Source organism: Lepus europaeus, chromosome 11, assembly GCF_033115175.1.
Source record: "Lepus europaeus isolate LE1 chromosome 11, mLepTim1.pri, whole genome shotgun sequence".
NCBI classification, from domain to species: Eukaryota; Metazoa; Chordata; class Mammalia; order Lagomorpha; family Leporidae; genus Lepus; species Lepus europaeus.
This window is the reverse complement of record NC_084837.1, coordinates 62,522,941-62,550,037: the sequence shown is the minus strand read 5'-3', so window position 1 is coordinate 62,550,037 and position 27,097 is coordinate 62,522,941. Positions and strand designations below refer to the sequence as shown.

General features: G+C 59.3%; 1 protein-coding gene across 2 annotated transcripts; it reads left to right on the top strand.

Annotated features, from left to right (window-relative positions):
* Positions 1–8,596: 8,596 nt before the first annotated feature.
* Positions 8,597–25,971, top strand: PLCB2 (phospholipase C beta 2). 2 transcript variants are annotated; one of them, XM_062204742.1, is made up of 32 exons: positions 8,597–8,680; positions 11,151–11,228; positions 11,823–11,891; positions 12,367–12,507; positions 12,639–12,718; positions 12,805–12,858; positions 12,964–13,039; positions 15,262–15,362; positions 15,534–15,700; positions 15,792–15,938; positions 16,066–16,223; positions 16,478–16,560; positions 16,770–16,854; positions 17,334–17,496; positions 17,597–17,709; positions 17,832–17,928; positions 18,814–18,898; positions 19,036–19,160; positions 19,611–19,765; positions 20,273–20,437; positions 21,009–21,108; positions 21,574–21,678; positions 21,832–21,926; positions 22,048–22,115; positions 22,249–22,282; positions 22,512–22,744; positions 22,832–22,994; positions 23,086–23,162; positions 23,240–23,335; positions 24,074–24,131; positions 24,699–24,785; positions 25,064–25,971. In XM_062204742.1, exons 1-32 carry the CDS (start codon positions 8,597–8,599, stop codon positions 25,235–25,237), a joined length of 3,516 nt encoding a protein of 1,171 aa, XP_062060726.1. In that variant the 3' UTR covers positions 25,238–25,971. The 2 variants fall into 2 exon arrangements, with proteins under 2 accessions (XP_062060726.1, XP_062060725.1); XM_062204741.1 differs by lacking the exon at positions 22,249–22,282 and having other exon boundaries at positions 22,048–22,123; positions 22,522–22,744.
* Positions 25,972–27,097: the final 1,126 nt, after the last annotated feature.

Sequence of the window (27,097 nt, the reverse complement as noted above, 5' to 3'; positions counted from 1 at the left end):
TGGCTGAGCTGTAAATTAAATCAAGGAAGAAAGACCAGGAGGTTGGTGGCAGCAGTTCCTATGAAAAGTCACAATACCTTGTCTGGTTTCCAGACTTGATTCAATTTCCAGATTTAGAGCCCGACTTGGAGGTCAGGTCCCAGAGAGGACGGCTCCTGCAATACTGCAACAATATAGTCATGATGTCCCCTCCCCTTCCCCCAACAGGCCCGTCGTCACTTACTTGGTAGCTGTGCGCTGGGGAAAGTGGAGCAGCCAAACCCATTGAAGATCTGCTGGACGCGGTGTCGGGGCTGACGCTGCTACCTGACTAGGAACCGAATCACTCTCGTGGCCCCAGCAGAGTGGCCTGATGTAAAAATACACACAGGCCCAAAGACTGGTTGCTTAGGGGCCCAGATAGGGAACTACTGGGAGGCTGTGAGGGGTGGGCAAAACAGTGTGATGAGCTGCGTGTTGTTGTCGGTGTCCCCCGGAGAGCACCCACCATGGAGGAGACACTGTACACCCACTAGATAGATTGACTTGGAGTTGCTGTGTGCTAGTCTTTGTTGTGCCTCTCCTGTGCTGGCCCAGTGAGGAGGCTGTATTAGCCCACGTTTCCTTACTTTAACTAAATAGCTTAGAAGAGCTTCTTGGGAAATAAAAGGTTTATATCAGCTTACAGTTTGGAGTTTTTTTGTTTGTTTGCTTGTTTTGCTATTTGAGAGGCAGATTTATATGCCAGGGACAGGGGGAAAGAGGCCTTTTGTCTGCTGGTTTACTCTCTAAATGGATGCAACAGCTGGAGCTGGGCCAATCCACAGCCAGGAGCCAGGAGCTTCTTCCAGGTCTCCCACATGGGTGCGGGGGCCCAGGCACTTGGGCCATCCTCCACTGCTTTCCCAGGCGCATTAGCAGAGATCTGGATCACAAGTGGAGCAGCTGGGACTCAAACCGGCATCCATTTGAGATGTTAGAGACCCTGCAGGTGGCAGCTTTACCTGCTATGCCATAGTGCTGGCCCCAGTTCAGGATTGGGTGGGTTACTTCTGGTGTTTGTGGGAGGCTGGCCATGGCAAGTGTGGAGGAACAATGACATGGTGAGCCAGGAAGTGGAGACAGAAAGAGAATCCAGGCCGAACTCGAAGTCAAATAATAATCAACCCTCTCCTGGGAGCCATCCTCCAAGGGCATGCTCCAGCGACCTGAACACTCCCCACCAGACTCACCTCCTAGCCCCACAATTAGATCAAGCCTTCACCCTTGATTGTCAACCATCAAGACATCAGAGTTTAACCATCTTGCATGAGTTTTGGGGGAGACAAGTCCTACTGTACCATAACAGTGGCCGTAGTGGCACAGATGGCAGCACGTGGGTAAGTTGGCAGGTGTGGCGCAGGAGAACGGACTCCCACTCACCAAGGCAGATTTTGCTGTTGTCACTGCCGGTGTCCAACCTTCCAGTAACTGATGGCCAGCCAGTGACTTGGTGGCCAAGTTGACTGCATTGGCTTTTCTCTACTCTGCCAGGGTTAACTGACTCGTCTTTGCTTGAATTGACGTGGATTCTGGGTGTAGATTTGTCTTTCCTGCCCAAAGGCTGCTCTTGAGGGGCTGAAGAGGGTTTGACTCACTGACATGAGGTCTCAATGCAGCATTCATCTCGTGCTTGATGATGGGCTCTTCGGGGCTTAGTGCGTATCTCACCACCCAGGGTGCCCTGGCTGAACAGAGCAGAGGGAGCCACAGAGCAGCCTTCTGTGGGGCTGGAGCAGCCGGAAGTGTGCCCCGAGTCAACAACTAACGTATGGTGCTGTGGCTCAACGAGTAGAATGCAGAGGTTCAGAAAACCGAGAGTAGAAGTTGGAATGAGCCTGCTTCCCACCACTCCCACAGTTCCGGGGGAATTTGTAGTTCCTGTTCCTGCGGTTGCAGGTTCTCTGAGATTCTACTAGTGGACAGAACAAGAACCCCATACATTCTAATATGGCTGCTTTCTCTCCTTCACATTCTTGTGCCCACAGACCAGCAGGCAAGGAAAGGACTCCCTTCCCGGCGGGCATAAGTGACCCTCGTCACGGCTGCTGTACGCTTGGCAGCCAGATGATCCAGGAGCTCTTGACACTGCCTTGCCTGGTTTTGGTGACAAGGGGAAACTTCAGCAGTGTGGCCTGGAGAGGCAGGATGAGGTGGTTGGTGGTTGCTCACCCCACCAGGTAAGCCACTGAGACCTGCAGAGACTCAAACTGAAGGTAGAGAGAATTCAGAGTTGAGTGACAGAGGAGGGGGCTGATGAGGACCAGTTGTGACACCAAGACTGGCTGCAGTCGTGGGGCTACCCCTGTAAGTGTCCCGGAAACCATCCCCAGTGTTCTGGAGGAGCTGTTCGCAGGAACAGTGAACTTACTCTGCGAAGCGAGCGGCTCGGAGCCGGGCCAGAGCGGGGACTGCCGTGTCGCTGCGTGCACTCCCCAGGTTCTGACAGTGGGGACAAGCGGCTTGTCCCCCAAGCTGCTGGAAGTGTGGGCTGCTGATGGCTCACAGCTCTGTGTCTCCCCTAGTGTTTTCTTCACTCACCCGGGGCGATGGGTGCCTCACTCTACGACCTATCCCTAGGGGTAGTCATCTGGGCAGTGTGGGATTGAAAAGACTGGCCCTCTTGCCCAGCTGGGGCTAACTCAGAGGGGCCATCTCAACCCCAAACTCCCTGTGGAGGTGTTCTGTCTGGGGACGGGTGTTGGGTGCAGCGGTTAAGGTGGTGTTCTGTGTGGGGACCACATTGGGACCCCAACTCTCTCTCTGCTTAATCTCGCTTCAATGCCCACCTTGGAACCGTTGTCTCTGAACATGCCCCGCCCCCCGACCCCAATAAACTCCTTGCAAGTCTCCATCTCAGAATGCTTCTTGAGAAACCTGACCTAAACCAGTCCTCTTGGATTCTGTCCCTGGGGGCCCGAGGGAAAAAGTCTTGTCCACGTGCAGGTGGACCTCCCTGTCTCCGTGCCTTGGTTCACCTCTCGCCAATCCCCACAGAGCCTGTGTGCATCCTGGCCACCAAACGTCTTCCAGCTTGTGCGCTTCCCTGTGATCCAGGCACACGGCTCAGGACGGTGTTCCCCAAGCATGCCAGGTGCAGTCTTCCTTGGTTCCAGAGTCTGTCTGTGTTCCAGAGTTCTGGTTGTACCTTGGAACCAGGGGTGAAGCTCTGAGCAATCCAGACTCCTTACCTTGCCACTCCCTGCCTGCTGATCCCAGAGCTGATTCAGAGGCTCTGGGTGCAGCAAGGGAGACACAGCGATGCCGGAGCTGTGCAGATTATTCTCGTCTGATACCAAGATGGAGCGTCCCTGGGCTTGGCACGCCACTTCAATCCGGCAGCCTGAGAGTCTGTCCGCTTTTGTTGGCAGCTCTGTCGTTTGACTCAGATGGAGCTGGCTGTCAGCGAAAACCCTCAGTTTTATTCACACGTGTTCCTGCCAAGCTGCCACTTCTCCATGCTGTCCTGTACAGTCGGTGCCTCGGAGCCCAGCCCGGATCTCCCAGCTGAGCCCTGATCATTTCTCTTGGTGAGGTTTAGGCCACTGCTCCAGCAGGCTGGGGTGTTTCTGGATCCTGAATCCATGACTCGCCAAATTCCTGTGCTGCCCAGCTTCCCGCCGTCCACACTGAGGGGCTTGACTCCTGTGGTCATGACCGTGCTGTGATCAAGTATCGCCATTATTGATGGTTGACATTTTTTCTGAAAGAGAGCGAGTGCTTTCATCCACTGTTTCACTCCCCAAATGCCCACAACACCCAGGGCTGGGCTCCCTGGAAGCCAGGACTGAACCCAGTTCTCCTACGTGGCGGCAGGGACCTGAGACCCGGAGCTATCTGGTGTTTTGGTGCATTAGTGGGAAGCTGGAACCAGTAGAGCCAGGACTCAAAACCCAGGCGCTCTGCTGTGGGATGCCCTTGTCCCAGGCAGCGTCTTAGCCACTGTGTCGAATCCTGATACAGAGGAGAGCCAGGACAGGAGTAAGGACAGAAGCAACTGATTAACACTGAAGGCATTGCCCATGTGCAAGACACTGTGCCTACCTGGAGAAGGACATCACCTCATTTATTTCCATTATGCTTATAAACATGGGTCCATTTCTCAGATGGATAAACAGAGGCAGAGAAGATAAAAAGAATACCATGCTGGGGCAAGAGCCAAGCCTTCCTGCCACCTGTAACTCTCATTTCTAGGTTTGTCATCTCTCAGAGTTTCCAGAAAGCAGGAGAGAAAAAAAAAAAAAGAAAAAGAAAAACCAATGTGGGCCCTGCTGATGAGAGAGAGAGATGTTTAGAGCTGGAAGGAATCTTAGAAGTGATCAAAAGCTTAACAGCTCTGGCAGCTTGCCAAGATCGCACGGCAAACCTTGGCTCCAGCTGGATCTAAAATCTGGGCTTCTTGAGGACCGATCCGGTGTTCATTCGCCACACCTCCAGGTGAGTTTGATCCTGAATGGCCCTTCAAAAGGAAACAGCCACATGACACACGTTTCCTCCTCCCGTCCCAGACGGCTCCTTCTGTGTCCCAGAGGGGGTGGTGATGGCAGGACATGTGAGGTCTTTTTCTCTTCTTTTCTTTTTTTGAAGATTTATTTATTTATTGGAAAGGCAGAGCTACAGAGAGGCAGAGGCAGAGCGTGAGAGAGAGAGAAAGAGAGGTCTTCCATCCACTTGTTCACTCCCCAAATGGCTGTAACCACTGGAGCTGAGCTGATCTGAAGCCAGGAGCCAGGAGCTTCTTCTGGGTTTCCTACACGGGTCCAGGGGCCCAAGGACTTGGGCCATCTTCTACTGCTTTCCCAGCCATAGCAGAGATCTGGATAGGAAGTGGAGCAGCCGGGTCTCGAACCGGCGCCCATATGGGATGCTGGCACTGCAGGTGGTGGCTGTACCTGCTATGCCATGCCACAGCACCAGCCCTGACACGTGAGGTCTTAATCCCTCACCTCTCCTGTCCCGCTGAGCACCTGCAGCCCAGCCCTGCCCCAGCTCTGCGTGATGCTCAGCTCTCTGCGTGCATAGTGCTGGCTCTGGAGCCTCAGCTGTGCACGCAGCTGGGCGGCTTGACAGCTGTCCTCACTCTCGTGCCTGTCTCGTCAGCAGTGGAGCTGGGGGGTGTCAGGCTGCTGGGAGGCTGGCACGTGCCATGACAGGAGCTCCCGTGCTCCTGACTCCATGACTTCAGGCAGCTTGGACCTGCTTTTAGCCCGTAGCTAGGAGTGTCCCTAGCAGCTTGCTCTGGGAAGGTGCATTCAGGCCCCAATCTGCACAAAGTGCTGGGGGAAAAACCCGAAGTACAGGGACTGGCATGGGGACGTGTGTTAACCCGCTGCCTGCAACACTGGGATCCCATGTGAGTGCCCCAGCTGCTCTGCTTCCAACCCAGCTCCTTGCTAATGCCCCTGGCAAAGCCTAGGCCCCTGCCACCCATGTGTGGGATCAGGATGGAGTTCCAGGCTCCTGGCTCCTGCCTAGTCCAGCCTCGGCCATTGCAGCCATTTGGAGAGCGAACCAATGAATGGGAGTTCTCACTTTCTCTGTCTCTCCCTGTCTCTCTGTAACTCTGCCTTTCAAACATAAATAAATCTTTAAAAAAAAAAATCCAAAGAATGAACCAGTGAAGATACTAGTTGTGGAAAGAACAACATACACCCGAACGCTGCATTTATTTATTTATAGTGTGGAGACAGAGGCAGAGACAGAGACTAACAGAGAGAGCGAGAGAGAAAGAGCCTCCATCCACTGATTCATTTCCTAAATGCTTGCAACAGCCTGGGTTGTGTCAGGCTGAAGTCAATAGCCAGGAATTCAACCCAGGTCTCCCAAGTGGGACCCGGCTACTTGAGCCATCATCACTGTCTTCCAGGCGTGCATTGGAAGGAAGCTGGGGTCAGGAGCACAGGGGCTGAGACTCAAACCCAGACACTCTGATATCCTGATCCCACACATGGGTGGCAGGGGCAGGGTGGGTGTCCTACGCAGCATCTTAAGCAAACACCCATTATTATCCCCATTTTACAGATAGGAAAGGTGAGGCGCAGGAAGATGAAGTATCACAGATAAACCAGCTAGTAAGTGGCTGGTCTCATAGAGTACTGAGTGTAGCTCCCTGTGCCAGGCCCCAGAGGATGTAATAACCAAGCAACCTCCATTCCAAAAGTAAGCAAGCTGTTGGCCCAAGACACACAACAGATCTTCCCACTCTCAAACCTCACTGCCTCATTAGGCCAGGCAAAGCACTGGGCGAGAGGCTGAGCTAATCTGACTCCCTTGTTTGGCTGGAAATGGTGGCACCAGAAGATCTGAGCTCAGCTTCTACCATGGAACATCTCTGAAGAACAGATTGGGAAGCCAAAGCAGGTGATTGGCACCCAACACTGCCTAGTGAGCAAGTGAACTTGGGATCTGCTCCTGGGAGGTGGCACCAGGCTGCGTGCAGGCTCTTAGCGCCCTCGCGGGCCCCAGGCCAATCGACAGCACGTGTGTCTCTGAATCACCACGGACAGGCGTCTGCCAGTAACTTTGAGTGCTCACTTTCCCTGGGTAGCTGGGCCTTTCCCCAGGGGCGCACGCGCTCCTGTGTGCCCAGCAGGGGGCATCCTCGCCCTTCTGCTGCCCACCTGCGGGCATGCTTGGCCCTGCACCCAGCTCAGCCCAGGAGCCCAAGGCCTCAATTTCTCAAACTGGGTATTTGCGTGTGACTTCCCTGACTCTCTTCATATCCACTTCATTATTATTATTTAGCATTTTTCTTGATCAGCTCCCAGTTGGAAAAACCTGAACGGATTTATGAGCAATAAAGGCCATCTCTGGTGAACATTTCCCTTGCCACCTGGGTTTTCTGTGTTTGCAGGCCTGGCTTTGTGGGATGCCAAGATGCAGGCGTGAGAGTAAAGGTCCCTGGGTCTCGAGAACGGCCAGTGCCATCCCAGGTTCAGGATGGGTCAGGCTTTGTCCTGTGCAGCCGGAGCCCAAGCCGGAAAGTGCCAGAGTGAGGCGTCCTGGAATCCTTGAAATAAGAGAGAGACTGCCCCTTCCCCTCCCCAGGCCGAGGGACAGGCAGCATCTAGCTGTCCAGGTGCACAGAGGACAGAGGGCGGATGGCTGCAGGGCAGACAAGAGGAAGGGAGTTGGGTGCTGGGTCCGGAGCCCTGCAGGTGACAGGTGCAGGGGCTCTGGGAAGGGGCAGGGATTTCCCTTGCAAAATCCATTCAAACAGACAGAGAGGGAACCCGATCCCAGGGGGGCCAGAGCAGCCCAATGCCGGCAGGAGGGAGGGAGGAGAGAGATTAAGAGGAGGGGAGTGGAGGCAGAGAGTTCTACCTGCCCCAGACTTGCTTTTCCCAGAGATTATGTTTCTGCTCAGAATCCGTAGAGCTGCGGCCCCCAAGGCTGTTCTCCTGTGTCTTAATTCTCCTCCCTCTGCCTTCACCCCCCTGCTCTGGCCAGTAGGGGCAGCTGTGGAACCTGGGTGGGGGCCTGAGATGGAGGGTGCTAGAGGCCTGTGGTAGGACCTGGGGCAGAGAGCGAGGCCCTGAGAGGGAAGGAAGTCATGGCTAGAGACCCTGCCTCCCGAGCTAGGTTAGGAAGGGTGATAAGCGCGGAGCGAGTTAGGCAAGAGGATGTGGGCGGGTGCTGAGCCGGGCTTGGGCTGGACGCGCTGGGACTGGGCCGTGTAAGAGTCCCACACCGGAGAAGAGGCCCAGCACTGAGCCTCTCCTGGACAGAGCAGCCCTCCTGGCCTGAGTGCCCCAGCCCAGGCCCCTAGATATGGAGCGGAGGAGGTGCCTGGGAGCACACTGGTGGCACGGCCACTGCCAGGGTTGGGCAGTGCAGGGCCAGGCCTCCATCTGGCCCAGTGGTGGACAGGAGGGAGTCCCCGCAGGGGGCGAGAAACCAATTGCCTCACCTGCAGCTTATTTTCATGGAGAGGAAGGACTGGGAAAGAGAAGCTGGGTGCAGCAAAGTTTGCTTATGCAAAACACTCAATCCCGGCTGGGCTCTGTCCTATCCCCCAAAACTCTCACCTCCACGGGTGGTCCCAGGCTCTGGGGACAGACCTGTGGGGGTGCCTTCTCCTGGAGAGTCCCCCAGTTCAGGCCGGAGCCACTGGGGTCTCCAGCCCCCTCCTTGGGCCAGATCCCACCAGGGGCCACCTGTGGGACCGGAGGCCCTGCCTGCAAGGCCACCAGGCGTCACTGCCCGCCTCTCGCTTCTGACCAGCACGGGGAAGGAAGCCCTGAGCAGGAAGTGCTGGGGCACCGGCAAGGGCGGGGGTTCCCGCAGGGCAGCAGCAGCGACCAGGCGACCAGAGCCCCCGCGGCTGGCAGCCAGGGCAGTACAGGGCAGGGCGGGAGGAGGCTGATTTACAAGGCAGATGGGCCTCTGGCTCGCGCTTTCAGCCCTGCACCCAGCCCCGGCCACCCCAGGGCCTATAAGAGCACCCAGACTTCCGGACAGACCTGGGGCGGGTACCATGTGAGCCCGGCGTGGCTGCCCGTCCTGTCGCCCGCTCTCTTTCCTCCGCCTCCCACACGCCTGGGTCTGCATCGTCCGACCGGCGGTCACGCGTGGGACCATGTCTCTACTCAACCCTGTCCTGCGGCCCCCGCAGGTGAAGGCCTATCTGAGCCAAGGCGAGCGCTTCATCAAATGGGACGATGTGAGTGCGGGCGGGCCTGGGGCTGCAGGGGCGGGCAGGCGGCTTCGCGGTGGGGGATTCTTTGACGTCGTGCCCAGGACCCCGGCGCCTGGGTGGCTGTCTGGATAAACAAGCCCGGGGCTGAGGCTCCTGGTCTAGGTGTGGGAAGTGGGTGGGCACTGAGGGTCACTGGAGGTGGTTTCCCAGGGGTCTGGATCTCCCTAAGCCCCCAGCCTGGGTGGGAGGACAGCGTGCCCAGGGCGGAGGGAGGCTGGGCCTGTGTGTGCTTTGGCAGGAAGCCCAGACCCCCGCTCCTTCTCCCGGCTCCCCTGGGCGCTGGGCCTGTCGCAGGGAAGCCTGCTTTTCTCCAGCTGCCGCAGGGGCGGCCACAAGCGGCCCTGGACACAAGCACCCGCCGAGGCTGGTGTTCCCAGGACCTGGGAAGCAGCTGCGTGACTTCTGCTTCCCCTTGCCAGGCTGTCAGCAGGGGAGGGGGAAGGCTCGGCTCTGCCCTGCACCCTTTCTCTGATCTGGGGCCTGCCTCCCAGCCTCCAGTCCCACTGGGACCCCAACACTGTTGCCGTAGGACAGGCTTCTCCTGGACCCCTAGGGACCTCCTTCCGGGAGAAGTGGTAGCTAGGCTGGCCCAGTGTGCTGGTCCCAGGCAGTGTGGAGGCCCCAGCGGGGAGACAGAGAGGAGAGGGTCCCTAGGGCTGGCTTGTCCTGCTTCAGAGGTCCTCAGGTCCAGGCCCTTTGGGGCGGGCCGGGCTGAGGAGTCTGGTTGCCTGGACTGTGAGAGGGCCCTGTAGTGAGCTACTTCCTGCTCCCCTGGGAGCAGTGCCGGGGGGGGGGGGGGGGGGCACTGGGATGAAGGAAGTGGCTCAGAGTGAAAAATGAAGTGGCGCCTCTCAGTTCCTGCAGGCGACAGCATGGGGAGAGGGTCAGCTGCGGGGAGACAGGCTAGGTGGCCTTCTCGCCACGCCAGCCCCGGAGTACCTGGCTGCTCCCTCTCCCTCAGTGGGGCGCTGAGTGTTCCCTGGACCCTGGCTTGCGAGAGCAGGAATGACCAGGGCTGGTCCCAGGGCACAGGCACATGTGAGGGCGAATAAGCCCTGTGCATGCGCATGCGACATGATCAACTCCTGGCCCCAGGTAGCCTCCCACAGCCCCTTCGGTGGGACAAGCTCTCCTCCTGGCTGTGGACGTGGTATTGCCTCTTGGGTAGCTGTCCAATGGTCATTACAAAAAGCAATCCTATTTCAGAACCTGGTTTTACTAAAAACTCCATCATTAATCCTGGCCTCACCTGACTCTCTGCAGGGGTCACGAAAGCTCTCCCTGAAGCCCTGAAGCTCCTCCCTGGGCTTATAGCAAGGGACAAGGCGCCCCCAACCCTTCACTGGGGGGTGGAGGAAGGGAGTGGCGCTTGCAACACAGCTTTCTCCAAAATCGGCTTTCTTGCACGTTTTCTCTTTCCCATCCAGAATGATCGCCTCTGATCTTTTTGATCATTTCCTTTGTAAACGCTGCATTCGGTCTGCCCTGATGGGGCAGGCCCGTCACTCATTCCTTTCTGTGTGCAGTCAGCAAACACCAAGCTCAGGCCCGAGCAGCAAGCCGACTGTGCTGGAGTCCATGAGCCCCAGCTGTGAACCAGCAGCCCCCACGCCCCAGCTGTCACCGCCTGGCTCAGGGAAGACTTTGGGGGGGGCAGTGTTAAGGCTTAGTCTGGTCCTTGGTGTCTCAGGCAGAGGCATTTCAGTTGCTTAGGTCTGGAGGTGGGAAGGCACTGAGTGTCTTCTTGGTTGGCTGGTGGGGCAGGGGGCATCCACGGAGGGGAACAAGTCAGGTTGTGGGTGCAAGAGTTTGGACTCTTGGCTCTTCTGCCTCAAACTGTCCTGGGTGACCCTTGAGAGCCGGGTGAGGTGGGGACCCACATCCTGTCCAGAGGGGAAACCTCTTCTCTTCCAGAAATGGCCTCTCCTGTCCCCTATCCCTCCCTGCTCTTGGCTCTAGAGGTCACAGGGAGAATCCCTCACATCTCTGGGGCAGGCACCTCCCAAGATGGTGATAAGCTTAGAATCCCCTAGCCCAGGCAGGGGAGCTGGCTCCAGGTCTTAGAACTGAAAGCTGTTAGCTGGCATTGTGCTGTAACTGGTTAAGCTGCTGCCTGCAATGGCTGACATCCCATACGGGCACTAGTTCAAGTCCCGTCTGTTCTACTTCCAATCCAGCTCCCTGTTAATGACCTGGGAAAGCACTGGAAGATGGCCCAAGTGCTTGGGCCCCTGCAACCCACATGGGAGACCCAGATGAAGCTCCTGGCCTCTGGCTTTGGCCTGGCCCACTCCAGCCATTGTGGCCATTTGGAGAGTGAACCAACGGATGGAAGACCTCTCTCTATCTCTCCCTCTCTCTGTACCTCTGTCTTTCAAATAAATAAAATGAATCTTTAACAAGAAGAACTAGAGCTGACCCCTTCTCTCTGCAGGAAACCGCCTTGGCTTCCCCCGTTATCCTCCGTGTGGATCCCAAGGGCTACTACTTGTACTGGACATTTCAGAGTAAGGTGAGGCAGCCCTACCTCCTGTGGCCTGAGCTCCTGTCAGCCAGAGTCCAGGCTGCCTGCTGACCACGCGAGGGTGGAGGCACAGATGCTGGGGCTGAGAGAATCACCGGGAATGGGGGCTCTGGGGGCTGCCCTATGGGCAGGGGCTTCTATGAGGGGGAGACACGGTCACTGCAGCCTATGGGACCTGGGGTACAGGTGCTCCAGCCTTAGTATCCCTGTAGAGGGAGAGAGACAGGGCGAAGAGCTGCTGCCGTGGATGACGGTCTGCCTGTGCCTCGGGGGCACCGGGGGCTCAGAGGTCAGGGGAAGCTTTCGGAGCCGGGCAGGAGGCAGGTGAGGGGAGCCTGGGGGAGAATGGGATGGTGGGGGAAAGGCTGCTGGTCACAGCCCCTGTGCTAGGGAAGGAAGGGATAGGGAGCGAGTCTGGGGGGGCCCATGAGCTGGGGGAACCTGGTGGGTAGAAAGAACGTGGGACTCCAGGGGTCCTAGTTGCGGCATTCAGCGAGGGCAGTTGGCCACGATTTGAAGCAGTGTGGAAGCCCTCTGCTCTCTGCCCTTTGTTCTGGTCTTTCACCCTTTTTGCTGCCATAGGAGATGGAGTTTCTGGATGTCACCAGCATCCGGGATACCCGCTTTGGAAAGTTTGCCAAGATGCCCAAGGTAGGTGGGTGTAGCAACCATCCAGACTTGGTGCAGCCGCCAGCTCCACTGGGCCGAGGCCGGGGCCTGATGCCTGGAGCGAGGAGAATGGTTCTCGGGAGGGGTGGGGCGGCCCTGGTCCCAGCCAAGGAGGCGGCATGGCGAGGATCTGGGAGGGGCTGGCACCCCAGGTGTTGCCTACACCCCGCCCAGGCTGATTTTCCTAATGTTGGGCGAGAAATTGGCGGGAGGCAGGGAGTTGGTGGGCAGCAGGCTTTCCTGAGTGGGAGCTAAGAATTCATCCAACAAAAGTGGAGAACAAAACAGACTGGATGCCCGGGTCTGTGCCCTGCTTAATCTCTTCCTGGGGCCCTCTCCGGGATGGCAGCTGCTGAGACCTGGGGCGGGAGTGGGCCTCTGCCCTAGTGGGCCCCAGTACAGGGGCCGGAAAGGGTGTGCCCCTCCCCGACCCTGACCGCGGCGCCACGTGCTGCAGAGCCAGAAGCTCCGTGAAGTCTTCAACATGGACTTCCCCGACAACCACTTCCTGCTGAAGACCCTCACCGTGGTGTCCGGCCCCGACATGGTGGACCTCACCTTCCACAACTTCGTCTCCTACAAGGAGAACGTGGGCAAGGTGCGTGGGGGAGCATCTGGGCCGGCCTGGATCCCCTGCCACCACACGGGAGACGCCTGCGTGCCCCGGGAGGGTGGCTAGGCTCAGCCTTGTGGTCAAGGGCCTGACTGCTGTGCTCTGTTGTCCGACAGGACTGGGCTGAGGATGTCCTGGCCCTGGCCAAGCACCCGCTGACGGCCAACGCCCCCCGGAGCACCTTCCTGGACAAGATGTGAGTGCAAGGCCGCCCGCCCTGAGCCTGTGGGGCCAGGTGTGCCGGCCGCAGGGCCTTCTCACAGTGCTCTCTGCCCCCTGCAGCCTGGTGAAGCTCAAGATGCAGCTCAACCCTGAAGGGAAGATCCCTGTGAAGAAGTGAGTGCCCAGCTGCCTGGCGAAACCTCCGCCCGGCTCCCCACAGCCCTGCCTCTCAGGCCTGACCCCTGTCTCTCCTCCTGCTGCCTTTCTCGGCTCCTTCAGTTTTTTCCAGATGTTTCCTGCTGACCGCAAGCGGGTGGAAGCTGCTCTGGGTGCCTGCCACCTCCCGAAAGGCAAGGTGAGTGGTTCCCCATCCCACGGCCCAGCCCCGGTGCTCGCATTCCCACCAGAGAGCACCTTGGCCACGGATGGGGGTCAGTGATAGGGGAGGCGCACAGAGGACATCATAGTCCCATCAATAGCCTGAAAAGCCAGCTTCCCTAGAGCCACCGGCTACCGATGCCAGGCACAGAGGTGGAACCAGGGCTGGGGGTGAGGTGCCAGGTTCAAGGCGGGCAGGTCTGCATCCCCTGCCCTGGGTGGCAGTGGGCCAGGGGAGGGGAGGTGCCTGCTGGACCGTGCTCAGGGCCGGCTGCAGACATGGTGTGCACCCTGGCGGGTGAGCGGGGACAGGAGGCAGGCAGTCTGCGGGGATCTGACAGCCACGGGAAGGGGCTGGCTCTGCTGGGCGGGCGCGGGGGAGAGGAACAGAACCAAGGGTGGGAGCTGCCAGGACACAGACTTCAGCTCAATACAGAAAAGCATTCCCCCCCAACCCCATTCATTTTAGTTAATTATTTTTAAATTACAAATTGTGAGCGGGGTCACCCCATGAGGTGCCTTATATGAATCACAGTAAAGAACCTTCTGGGCTGGAGGCTGGCAGGAGGGTGGATGTCAGCCCCCGCCACCTTGGCCAGAGCTGAAGTGTGCGTCATAACCTGTGCCCTGCGGAGGGTTTTCTCCTGCTAAGAGGCTGGAACATTAGCAATGAATACAACTAAGACCCTGTCGGTCACCTGCCCACATGCGCCCCGGGAGGAACATTCCATGCCCTCCCCCTGCTCTGCCCCTGGAATAGCTCTGTGGAGTTAGTGACTCCCTGTGGCAAAGTGAGCAGCACAGGGGTGGGAGAGGATGGGCGAGGCCGTGCTGCAGCCCAGCGCGCCTGCTGTCAGTCCACAGCCACCGCCTCTACTGCGTCCCCCGATTTTACTGCTCTTCTGGCCCCCCTGGCAGAGGCCCCCTTTGCTTGGAGCCACTCCCTCTGGTTCTTCTGCCCAGACCGCCTGCTAGCCCTCAGTGCAGTTCTGAAGGACAGTTCAGGGTTTTTCGGAGGTGGCTTGCAAAGGCACAGACTCCCTGGACACTGCTAACTTACTCTGGGTTTTATTGCTGGAGAATTGTCCGTTCCAGACACTGCACGTAAAGGGGACCACGGGTTACTGCCGTCTGAGTTGAGGCTTTACTGTCAGTGTGACATCGTCACAGCTCATCCATGTTGTGGCATGGGTTAGCACTTCATTCCTTTGCATTGTCAGGGCTTGGGATTTTTCCACTCTTTGTCTGTTCTGGATACAGCTGCTGTGACTATCTGTGGACGTCATTCGGTGTGGACATGTTTTCAGTTCTCCCGGATACACATCTAGGGGTGAAGCTTTGGGGTCATGTGGCGACTCTATATTTAACATTTGGAGGAACTGCCAGGCGACCACATCATGTTACAACCCCAGCAGTGTGGGATGGGAGGCCCAGCATTCATATATGCTGCCGAACCTTGTTGCTCTCTGCCTGCTGTTTCAGCTGGGCCAGTGAGGGGAAAGTGAGACCTCACTGTGGTTTTGATTTGCATTTCCCTAATCACTGGTGATATTGACATCTGTCACGTGCTTGCTGGTCATTTGTGTTGCTTCTGTGCAGAGCTGTCTACTCCAATCCATTGCCCTTCTTTCGGTGGGTGTGTCTGTACTGCTCTCTCTATCAGATACCTAATTTGCAAGTAACCATTCTATGGTTACTTTTTCTATGTTTCACTTTCTTGATGGGGTTCTTTGGAGCACAAAGGCTTCCAATTCTGACGACATCTGATTTATCTTTGTTTTGGTGCTTTATGCCTTGGGTGTTTCCCATTATTACTGTAGAATCCCCTGCTTCTCCCTCCAGTTCTACCAGTTTTTGCTTGTTACCACTTTGGGGTTCTGTTTGTTTGCTTATATTCAAGTTGAAAGTTTGTCTTCTGCTTAAAAAAAAAAAGAAAAAAAAAATTAAAAAGAGCTCATTGCCCTGGCAAGCAGCACCACTTCCTCCCACTCCAGCTGGGGAAGCAGCCACTGTCCAAAGTCAGGGGCAAGGCAGCCCAGCTGAACACACCCCCTGCTCGGCCACCAGGGCCTAGAGAAGTGGGTGCTCGTGGCATTGGGATGTTCCTCTGTCTGCCCGGGTCCCCTGGGCCTAGCCTGTGGTACTCAGATCTGAGGCGAGAAGGTGGGGGCAGGGGTGACAAGGTGACTGTTCCCCCAGAACGACGCCATCAATCCTGAGGACTTCCCAGAATCCGTGTACAAGAGCTTCCTTATGAGCCTGTGTCCTCGGCCAGAAATAGACGAGATCTTCACTTCCTAGTGAGCCTCTTGGGCTAGGCTGGCCTGGGCTGGGCAGGGGAAGGGCTATGGGCTGGAAATCCACTCTTCCCTTAGCCACACTGAGAACCAGGCAGTGGCACCTGAGAAAGGGGTTGGCCAAGCCGCCAGGCCCAAAGGATATGGACCCGTGTTCCTCTCTCTGGCCTGCAGCCACGCTAAGGCCAAACCATACATGACCAAGGAGCACCTGACCAAGTTCATTAACCAGAAACAGCGGGATCCACGCCTCAACTCCCTGCTGTTCCCGCCTGCACGGCCCGAGCAGGTGCAAGGCCTCATTGACAAGTACGAGCCCAGTGGGATCAACGTGCAGAGGGGTGAGCACGGCAGGGACCCCCCCCCCAACCTCTGTCCTGCATACCCCGGCAACTATGGCAGCCCTGACCACTGCTCTCCCCTGTCCCCCAGGCCAGCTGTCCCCCGAGGGCATGGTCTGGTTTCTCTGCGGGCCAGAGAACAGCGTGCTGGCCCAGGACAAGCTGCTGCTCCACCACGACATGACGCAGCCCCTGAATCATTACTTCATCAACTCCTCACACAACACCTACCTGACAGGTGGGCTGGCAATCTCACACTTGACCTGCCCTTGTCTGGGAGGGGGGGGCAATAGGGAGTCGGGGAAGTGGGGCGAGCCAGAGTGCCCCTGAGTCATGCCCCTGCCCTCCCCCCGCCTCCGGCTCAGCCGGTCAGTTCTCGGGTCTGTCCTCGGCTGAGATGTACCGCCAGGTGCTGCTGTCCGGCTGCCGCTGTGTGGAGCTGGACTGCTGGAAGGGGAAGCCCCCCGACGAGGAGCCCATTATCACCCACGGCTTCACCATGACCACAGACATCTTCTTCAAGGTGAGGCCGGGGCCTGGCAGAGGTGGTAGGTACATAGGGAAGTTCTCTGGGCTAGAAGCTGTTGGGGATGTGGGAGGAATGGCTGGAACTCAGACCAGAGTGGGGAACAGAGCAGGCAGCAGGGACCAGGCCAACCGTGGCCATGCAGGTATTTGTGCATCTTGAACCTGGAGGGGTGGGGGTGGGGACAGGTGCCGTGGGGGAGGGGCAGCCAGTGCACAGCCCTGCTCTCCAGTGAGCGCCTTCTCCTCCAGGAAGCAATTGAAGCCATCGCAGAGAGTGCCTTTAAGACATCCCCCTATCCTGTCATCCTGTCGTTTGAGAACCACGTGGACTCGTGCGTACCCAGGCCCATGTGGCCTGACTCTCCACCCGGCCCCAGTCTCCTGCCTGCGGCAGCCCTCTCCCAAGCTGCCCCCAGCCACCCTCTGTAGCACCCGCCTCCCTCACCTCCTGGACCCCTGGCTGGCGGTCAAGGGCAGAAACGGATGGACAAGAGGGTTGCAGCCAAGCGCTGACCCCCACTCCCTCTTGTGCTCCCTGCAGACCCCGCCAGCAGGCGAAGATGGCCGAGTACTGCCGGACGATGTTCGGGGACATGCTGCTCACTGAGCCCCTGGAGAAGTTCCCAGTGAGTGCACTTGGCTGTGGGGTATCTGGGCCTGGGGGCTGGGCACTGGGGTCGAGTGGGGACCAGGTTAGGGAGGCAATGTCCCTGGAGGATCCAGGGACTCAAGTGGGAGGGTGGGATCTTGGGTCTGGGATACTGTCACCTATCCTGTGCCAGGCACCGCACTGGGCTTCGGGGTCTGTTAGTGACAAAGAGGCAGTCCCTCGGGTTTGCTACCCTCTAGTGAGGAGACTGATGGGTTGTCGGGCTATTGCAGCCCAGTGTTGTTAGGGGAGACCCTGGGGAGTCCTGAGCTGGTCCTGGGGAATCAGGGAAAGCTTCCTGGAGGAAGTTGAAGGCTGAGGCATAAACTGGGTCTATGTCAGTGAGGATGGGGATGAGGGGGACTGGTGAGAGGCAAGTGGAGAGCAGTAGGCAGAGGGCAGAGGAGCACAGCTACCCTGAAGATGAGACGGCACCTACCCTCTTCCTCTCCACAGCTGAAACCAGGCATCCCTCTGCCCAGCCCTGAGGATCTGCGGGGCAAGATCCTCATTAAAAACAAGAAGAACCAGTTTGCTGCCCCAGCAGTGCCCATCGAAGAGCCTGGTGGGGAGGCTGAGGGCAGCTGCCCACCCAGTGCCCCCGGTGGTGAGGACACAGGTGGGCGAGGACACGGGCGACTCAGCCAGTGGGGAGTGGGGTGCGATAGGCCAAAGGCCTGGGGCCAGGGAGCTGGGGCTGACCACACTGTGCGTGGCAGTGTGGATGGGAGAGGCAGCAGCTGAGCTGGAAGAGGAGGAGGTGGAGGAGGAAGAGGAGGTGTCATCGGGAAACCTGGATGAAGAGGAGATAAAGAAGATGCAGTCGGATGAGGTGTGTGGGGAGGCCGTGAGCCCCTTTGCCGTCCTCCACTCTGGAGCCCTCTGGGGGCCGGGCGGAGCCCAGAAGACCAGGCTCCCAGGCTCAGCCCCGTCCTCCTCGTCCCTCACTCCCAGGGCACAGCAGGCCTGGAGGTGACAGCCTACGAGGAGATGTCCAGCCTGGTCAATTACATCCAGCCCACCAAGTTCATCTCCTTCGAGTTCTCTGCCCGTAAGTGCGTAGCAGGCAGGGTGAGCAGAGGGCAGGCTGGGCTAGGAGAGGGCTATCTGCACAGCGCACAGCGCACATCGGAGCAGCTGCATGGGCGTGGCCAGAGGAAGGGGCAGCCCCTCCTGCCTTGGCCTGGGGCCCTGTCTATAAACACCCAGCAGAGGAGCCGGGCCCAGGGCTTGCTTAAGTGGCTCTGGCTCCCAGTCTGCTGGTGCCGTACTGACAACTTGGCACCAAGCAGAATGCTCTGGAGTATGTCAGTGACAGGCAGGTCATTATGACAGGGCCACCTCAGCTAGGCTGCAGGGACTATGGCTCCTGGGGTTGAGACTTCCTGGGAGCCAGTGGGAGGCAGAGCCAGCTGTGGCCAGTGCACACCCACCTCCTGGGATCTCTCCTCTCTCACATACACCTAGCCTACTTTCCTTCTGGACACACACACAGGGTGTTCCTCTCACTGCCGCCCCTCCCCAGCATGTCCCCAACATGAACACCTCTTCCTGCACACTCCCATGCATAGCTGCTGGCCCTTGCACAGAATCCATGCCTCGTCCCGAAGCCTGCAGCCCGCACCCACACAGGGCACACTCATGGCGTGTGTTACCCTTGCCGTACATGTGCTCATACGCTGTGTGTGTGTTCCCCGCACCCTGTACCCATCCAGGACCACGGCACACAGCCCCTGCCTGCTGCGAGTACCCTTGCCCCCAGCACACACGGTCACCCACACATTTCCTGCAGAGGTGGCCCCTCCACCCTCAGACCTTGGTGGGAAGGCTGGGATGGAGGCATTTCCTGGCTGGAGGGAGTTGCCCCCAAGAGGAGGGCTGCGCGGCGGGGGAGGGGCAGCCTGCAGAGGACCCCCTGCTCTTTGTCCCGACACAGAGAAGAACCGCAGCTATGTCATCTCCTCCTTCACCGAGCTCAAGGCTTATGACCTGCTCTCCAAGGCCTCCGTGCAGTTTGTGGAGTATCCTTGAAGCTTCAACTGCTGGGGTCCCTGGCTGGAGGGGGCAGTGGGGTGAGGCCTGGAGGCAGGGCTGTCAGGTAGCCTGTTGGGGCCTCCTGGTGTACATAGCCTGGCTGGTCTCCTATACCCGTGGGCAGATACAACAAGCGCCAGATGAGCCGCATTTACCCCAAGGGCACCCGCATGGACTCCTCCAACTACATGCCCCAGATGTTCTGGAACGCCGGCTGCCAGATGGTCGCCCTCAACTTCCAGACTATGGGTGAGGATGCTCCCAGGCCCTGGAAACCCTGCCCTGGCCTGGCCACTCCCACCTGCACCCAGTCACTGATGGGCGGGGTGGGAGTTTCAGACAGGGGTCCTGATGTTTGTTCAGGCTCTGGAACATGCCCAGATGTGTGAGCACTTGGGGGTACAAAGGTATTCACTCAGGCCTGCGTGGCTGCATGTGCGTCAGGACGCAGGGGACGGTGCCAGGGGGCTGGCATGGGTTCTGGCTGCCTATGAGAATGCACCTGCCACGCCGTCCCACTGTGTGTGTCCATCCCGGCTGACTCCAGACACTTCCTGAGAGATGAGATGCCCCAAGGGGAGCCCTCAGCCTCGTGTCCACACCCTCCCGATTCCCACGACCAGAGAGGCTGGGGAACGTAGGAGCCTGAGACCGGGCACAGACCCAGGCCTTCCTCACCGGTGCCCTCGGCCCCCCCAGACCTGCCCATGCAGCAGAACATGGCGCTGTTTGAGTTCAACGGACAGAGCGGCTACCTCCTCAAGCACGAGTTCATGCGCCGGCCGGACAAGCAGTTCAATCCCTTCTCAGTGGACCGCATCGACGTGGTGGTAGCCACCACCCTCGCCATTACGGCAAGGCCCCGAGGCAGACAAGTGGCCGGGAGGGCTGGGGTCTTGAAAAGAAAGGCAGGCCCCCCCCAACCCCTCCCCCAACATCCTGAAAACTTCAGCCCCAGCCAGTTCACAGCAGCAAGTTGCCTTGGAAACTACCTCCTCCTCACGCTGGAGGCTGCCTCTTGGTCCCCATGGAAACCAACGGGAAGGGCTGAGGCTGGGCTGGGGGGAGGGGAGAGAGTGGGCAGAGTGGGGCAACAGGAGCCCCAGGCCCTGGGGAGGGCGTCACTCCCTCCGTGGCAGGGGAGGGTGGCCAGGATGGGGGCGGACCTCTTCCGAGGATCCTGGGAGCACCCCGGTCCTCAGAGCTCAGCTGTAACCTTGGATCCCCACAGCCTCTCCCCAGGGGCCAGAGCTGATGGGGCTCTTCACGCGGCTCAGGAATGGAAGCTTCAGCCATAGGGAGCCGGGCCCTGGGAGCCTGGGGGGGGGTCTGATGCGGCCCCTTACGGCCCCCACCCCCAGGTGATCTCTGGGCAGTTCCTGTCGGAACGCAGCGTGCGCACCTATGTGGAAGTGGAGTTGTTTGGCCTTCCCGGGGACCCCAAGAGGCGCTATCGCACCAAGCTGTCCCCTAATACCAACTCCATCAATCCTGTGTGGAAGGAGGAGCCCTTCGTCTTTGAGAAGGTTTGGGCTAGGGCAGGGCAGGGCAGGGCAGGGGCTGGCTCTGTCCCTGGCTCTTGGCCTCTACTCACAGACGCAAAATATATAAAGGGAGCTTCCTGCTCCTCCCGCTCCTCTACCACCCCTCGCCTGTGGCCCCCTAAGCTTCAAGAGACCCGCCCTCAGGTTTATAGATGTTCACCTGGTGGATGGTTGCTGCAGGTGTACATGCTAGGATTCGAGGCAAAAATATGGACACCTGGCCTAGGGTTCAGGCTCCCGTGGGATCATGGGAGTCTTGTGTCCATGGGACATGGGTGGACAAAGCTGCCGAGGGCTGTCTGCACCAGGTCCCCACAGCCCTGGGCTGTACTTCCAGCCCTTCTCCCGCAGCTAAGACCAGCCACGGCGTGAGCTGTGAGGATGTCCAGGTATGTGGCCCAGAGGGTGCCCTCAGTCTGTCCTCACTGAGTCTGGTGACACCTGCCGTGTTCTCACATTGATGTAAAGCCTTCTGGAGCCAGGGACAGGGGCGACAGGGGCATCTTAGCTCCCTCTCCCCTCCCCAGCTTGGCCTGTCCTCCCCTCTCCCCAGATATTGGTGCCTGAGCTGGCCTCCCTCCGAGTGGCTGTGATGGAGGAAGGCAGCAAGTTTCTCGGACACCGCATCATACCCATCAACGCCCTGAATGCTGGTGAGGAGCAGAATCCTTCTGCAGGGTCTCCAGGAACTCCGAGCCCCCAGCCAGCACCAGACACTGGTCTAGGGGGAGCAGAAACCTCAGAGGGGGGACCCAGAGGCCCTGCCTGCTTCCCTCCCACTATTAGCCCTAAAGGGCGAGGCAGGAATCCGAGGGAACCTCACAGGGATGGGGCCCTGCCCACCCAACACAATGTCATGTTCTCAGACTGCTGGGGCAGTTTCCCTAGTAGCCAATGGCTATACGCACTCAAAATGCACTCACAGCTAAGAACACAGTCCCACCTCATCCCCACCTTAACCACACGGTGGATGCCATCATCCCCATTTCACAGATGGGGAAAGTCTCAGGGTTAAAGTAACCTACCAAAGTCACACAGCCAAGAAGGTACGGTATCTACAGCTGACTGTTAAGCCAGTGTGTGGGGCTGGCTCACCGGCGGCCCCTCCCGCCCACCAGGATACCACCACCTGTGCCTGCACAGTGAGAGCAACATGCCCCTCACCATGCCGGCGCTCTTCGTCTTCCTGGAGATGAAAGACTACGTCCCTGATGCCTGGGCAGGTAGGGGCCCGGGCTGTCATTCTCTCTTCCCCCTTCCCTCAGCCAGCCTCCACAGTGGGCCAGGACAGTGTGTCATGCTGGGAAGGTGAGGACAGGGGCCACTTCCAGGTATGTCCCCAAACACAGCAGGCCCGGAACGCCCTGTGTCCCCAGATCTTACTGTGGCCCTTGCCAACCCCATCAAGTTCTTCAACGCCCACGACAAGAAGTCTTTGAAGATCAAGGAGGCCACAGGTGGTGTGACTGAGGTCAGTGTTTCCTGGGCCCCTGCCAGAGGACCCCAGGAACCCTGCCCCCCTCCCCCCCGGGGACCGTGGGGGAGGGGCGGAGTGCTGCCCCTCATCTTCCCAATAGACTGTTTCTATGCAGAAGCCCTTCTCATCTGGGAGTCCAGCTGTTGGCCAGGTCAATGGGGCATCAGCCCCCACCAACAATGGGTCAGCAGGTATGCATTTGGGGTCGCCATCTGTTTGACTGCACTCAGCAGCTCTAAACAAACAAACAAACAAACAAACCCGAGGCCTTTCACCTGGGAGGGAGAGCCTGGGTCTGAAGGCCAGTTCAGGCAAGGGCCGCGGCAGGGGGCAGGGAGGAACCCTGCAGAGTCTAGCTGGGCCCTGGGCCCACGCAAGCCCCAGGGTGAAGGAGGGCACCGCGAAAGAAGCTTCCTGTAAGGCCGCTGAGCGCTGGGCTTGGTGCTGAGCCAGGAGAGGGGCCAGGGCTCTCGGGGGTGGGGGGTGGAGGCCAGGGCTCTCGGGGGGGGGGGGGGGGGGGGGTGGAGGCCAGGGCTCTCGGGGTGGGGGTGGGCTGCCGGGCGGCTGCACTTCACCCAGGCCCCCGCAGAGCCGCACACGGCCAGCCTGGAAGAGCTGCGGGAACTGAAGAGCGTCGTGAAGCTGCAGCGGCGGCACGAGAAGGAGCTGCGGGAGCTGCAGCGGCGCGGTGCCCGGCGCTGGGAAGAGCTGCTGCAGCGGGGCGCGGCGCAGCTAGCAGAGCTGGGCCCGCCGGGCGCCGGGGGCTGCGGGGCCTGGAAGCTCGGCCCGGGCAAGGGTTCCCGCAGGAAGAGGTAAGGGCGGTGCCGCTGCCCCTGCGCTCCACCTCGCAGGCACGAGTGGCCGCGGGCTCATGGCCTGGCCCCACGTGGCCTCCGCAGGACGCTGCCCGGCGAGGAGGCCCCCGGCGCAGTGCTGGCGGAGGGCGAGGGCGCGGACACGCTCGTGCGGGAGCTGAAGGACCGGCTGCAGCTGGAGCTACAGCGGCAGGGCGAGGAGCAGTGCCAGTGCGTCCTGTCGCGCAGGGAGCAGCACGCGGCCGAGGTGTGGTACAGTGCGGGGGCGGGGCAGGGGACGGCCGGCCTCCTGCACCCACTCCTCCAAGCCCATCCAAGACTGCTTCCTTTCCCTGCAGCAAGTCGCCAAGATGATGGAGCTGGCCCGAGAGAAACACGCGGCCGAGCTGAAGACCCTCAAGGAGTCCTCGGAGAAGTATGACGACCCCAGCCCCCTCTCCCGGCCAGGGCTCAGCCGCCCCAGCCCCCTCCCTCATGCCCCTCTCTCTGCAGTGACACCAAAGAGATGAAGAAAAAGCTGGAGGCCAAGAGGCTGGAGCGGATCCAGGCCATGACCAAAGTCACCACAGACAAGATGGCCCAGGAAAGGTGAGGCCTGGCCAGGGCAGGCCCCGGGCAGAGTGAAAAGGTGGGACTCGCTCCCCGGAGAGGGGCCTTGCCCCTGGCTCTCAAAGCATTGAGCCCACCTGTCACCTCTGGGTGGAGCGCTCTGAGGAGAGCACAGAGAGAGGTGAAGGCTGGGGACCCAGCCACACTTCCCCTGGCGCAGATTCTCATTCACTTACATCCTGAAGGGACTCCATTCATCCGACCAAACTGCCCAGAGGCCCCTGGCCTGTCTTTCTGTCTTTCTGTCTTTCTTTCTTTTCTTTCTTTCTTTCTTTCTTTCTTTCTTTCTTTCTTTCTTTCTTTCTTCCTTTCTTTCTTTCTTTCTCTCTCTCTCTTTCTTTCTTTCTTTTTCTAAAGAATTTATTTATTTACTTGCAAGGTAGAGTTACAGACAGTGAGAGGAAAAGACAGAGAGAAAGGTCTTCCACCTGCTGGTTCACTCCCCAAATGGCTGTAATAGCTAGAGCTGGGCCTATCCAAAGCCAGGAACCAGGAGCTTCCTCCAGGTCTCCCTCGTGGGTGCGGCCCAAGTGCCCAAGCCATCTTCTACTGCTTTCCCAGGCCCCAGCAGAGAGCTGGATTGGAAGAGGAGCAGCCAGGACTAGAACCAGTGCCCATAGGGGATGCTGGCACCGCAGGCGGAGGATCAACCTCTACTGCGCAACAGTGCTGGCCCCCTGACCCCTGCCCTTTCTCACACTCTGATTGCCCCAACAGGTTAAAGAGAGAGATCAACAACTCCCACATCCAGGAAGTGGTACAGGTCATCAAGCAGGTGAGTAAGGGCTTTGTCCCTCCCCGAGGATCTTCCTTGCCCTCCGCACCCTGAGTGCCAAGGGATGGCCCCAGGCCCTGACTTTGCCTTTAGCAGATGCAGTGTCAGTGTAGTTTGGGAATGGAGGGGTCTCCTGGCTTCTGGCCTGTGTGTGGAGGATGGGGTGCCAGCCTGAGGGGTATCTCTGGCCAGCTCCTCTGGATGGAAACGTGGCTAGCTGGCCAGGGAGGGGTGGCATTGCAGTGGGTGGGTGAATAGCAGTCCAAAGAGGAACATACAGCTCCCTGGGGCTGATACAGCCCAGCGAGAGGGCTGCTGTCCGCTGCGCCCTGCCTGTGCCAGGGGCTTCTCCTGGGCTATCTCACACGCGCCTTCACAAGCCCACACAAGCTTCATAAGTACACAGGCACCACGATCCTCAGGTTACGAAGTTAAAACTCTGCCCAAAGGTTGCAGTCTCTGTCCCAAGTCTTAGAGCTGCTTAGCTGGAGTTAGAGCTGGATTCCGACCCAGGTTTCCTGTTGGTGCTGTCCTGATTCCCTGCCTCTCTCTCTCTCCCCTACCCAGATGACAGAGAACCTGGAGCGGTACCAGGAGAAGCTGGAGGAGAAGCAGGCCGCCTGCCTGGAACAGATCCGGGACATGGAGAAGCAGGTGAGAGGAGCGCTGCCTTGGCCCCCTGCAGAACTGGGGCGGGGCCCTGCCCATCCGAGGCCAGGGCAAGGGGGCTGGCAGTGGGTCCCAGGCCCTCTCAGATGAGACCACTCTGCAGCTGTCACTGGCAGGCATCCTGGACACGCCCTACTATCCCCCCACCGCAGTCTCCTGGGAGCTCTGGGTGGGCTGGGAAGCTCCTTGTTCCACTGTTCAGGGGAGGGAGAGTGGGCAGGGGCCCCTGCTGAGCCAGGCAGCCATGCTTGCTGTCCCCACAGTTCCAGCAGGAGGCACTGGCTGAGTACGAGGCCAAGATGAAGGGCCTGGAGGCCGAGGTGAAGGAGCTGGTGAGGACCTGTGCCCTCCCCGAGGCTGGGGACCAGCCTGGCAAGGAGCCCAGTGACCGGGATCCACTCCCAGCCACGGAGGACGCAGAGGAGAGCCGCCTCTGATGCCCACCACGAGGACGCTTGGCGAGGACGCTCAGGCCCTTCCCTAGGATGCGGCGCCATCCCCCGAGGAACACAGGGCCCTGGCGCAGACCTCCTCCTCAACAGCCAGGCCGGAGAAGGAGCAAGGATGTGGGCAGGGGCCTCTCCAGGGCCAAGCTGAGTCCTTGCCCCCATCCCTCTGCCTGCCTCTAGAGGAGCGTCATACTGTGGTTGGGGGCAGGAGGACCTGGGCTGGGAGGAAGGCAGCAGAGTGCTGGCCCCACTTTGCCTGTCCTCATGCCCACCCTTTCCCCCCTGCAACTTCCCCTCTAGCACTGTGGTTCAGGCAGGACCAAACCCCAAACCTGTCTGCCCCGCCATGGGCAGCTCACCCCTGCTGCCAAGCCCCAGCTCAGGCCTGCTCAGAGCCCGCCTCCTGGTCAGCTCCTTGAGGCAGAGCCGGGTGCTATTCCCAAGCTCCCAGGGGATGCCCCCCCCCCCCCAGGATCACAGGCTGAGGGTCTTTCCTGCCTGTGGGGGATGGGAGGCCAGCAGGGAAAAGCTGGCTGGGCTGAGTGGCCCAAGGGCAGCAGAGACTGGAGGGCTGTGGCCTTTCAGGCCCTCTGCCCACCTGGAGGCCTAGGTCTGGGGTGGGTACTTCCTGGCATGCATCCCACTTGGGCTGCCTGACAAGGGTACCATCATTTTCCCTTCTGAACTTACAAGGTTTATTTATTTTTGTCCTTCCTACTCTACTAAAGAGCCCTGTCCCAAGCCTTCCTGCCTGCACTGGCCTCTGTTCCGCAGCCGGGGTGGGGGTGGGGGGGCAGGGTAGTGGAATGTCCTTGACGTGAAGCAGGCAGGAAGAATCCCCTTAGGAGCTGAACCCGGCGCCACGGGTGACGTCCCTTGCAGAGCCCAGTGAAGTGGCCCCGCCCCTGTGCTTGGACAGGACTCTCTTCCCTTCTGATGGCCCTGATGCCACAGCACTGGAAAATGACATCCCTCCCCGCCTCCTCTGGCCCCCAGGTGTGGCCTCTCATCTCTACCCTCAGGGCTGGAGAAGAGCCCAGTGCAAAGGTGCCTCCCACCCGAGCCCCTTTGGGAAGACACCAAGTGGTCGGGTACTCAGGCCCCTGCTGCAGACCTCAGGCTTGCTCCCCAGGGGCCTGTGGGAAGCCATTTGCTGTGTCAATAGCATGGTCCCAAATCCCAAAGGGGGCCGGGCACTGGCTTGGGAGAGGCAGGGTGGGGCTTGATTCCGGGAAGAGGTGCTTTTCCCGTCAGAGACTACAGCGATGCCATTAGCTGTGAGCACCTGTGCCTCCGGAAAATAAACAAGAACTCCCCCTGTCCGTGACCTCTGGGGGCCTGCCTGCTGGGATCTAGCAGTGCCCTGGCTGCAGGGTGAGGCTAGGGAGACTGTTTGTCCCCAAGCCTGAAGCCTGGCATCGATCGGCCTGTCCCCTGCCTCAGGCACGCACTGGATGTAGCCACCCTTGCCTCTCCTCCATCTCTGCCTCTCCCGCCCCCGAGGGTAGGAGCTGTGAGAATGATGATCCAGGCCCAGAGAAACTTACTGACCCAGGCGCACTAGAGGTGAGCCAGAGCCGAAGCCAGACGGAGCCCACGCCGGGCAGCCATAGCTATCGCCAGGGACTGTCAGGAGAAGAGGAAGCTGCGGCTGTTGCCTCTGGTGTCTGTCACCAGCTGTCAAGTCCAGGAGTGGGGCAGGGATGTAACCTGCCCCTGAGAGAGGCCTCTGTGCAGCCTGGCTCCCCACCTGGCTGCTCTCTGTCCCCTGGGCAAGGCCCAGTCTGGGCCCTGGAGATGAATTCATCTCTGGCTGCTGGGATGTGCACAGGAAAAGCTGGTGCTGTC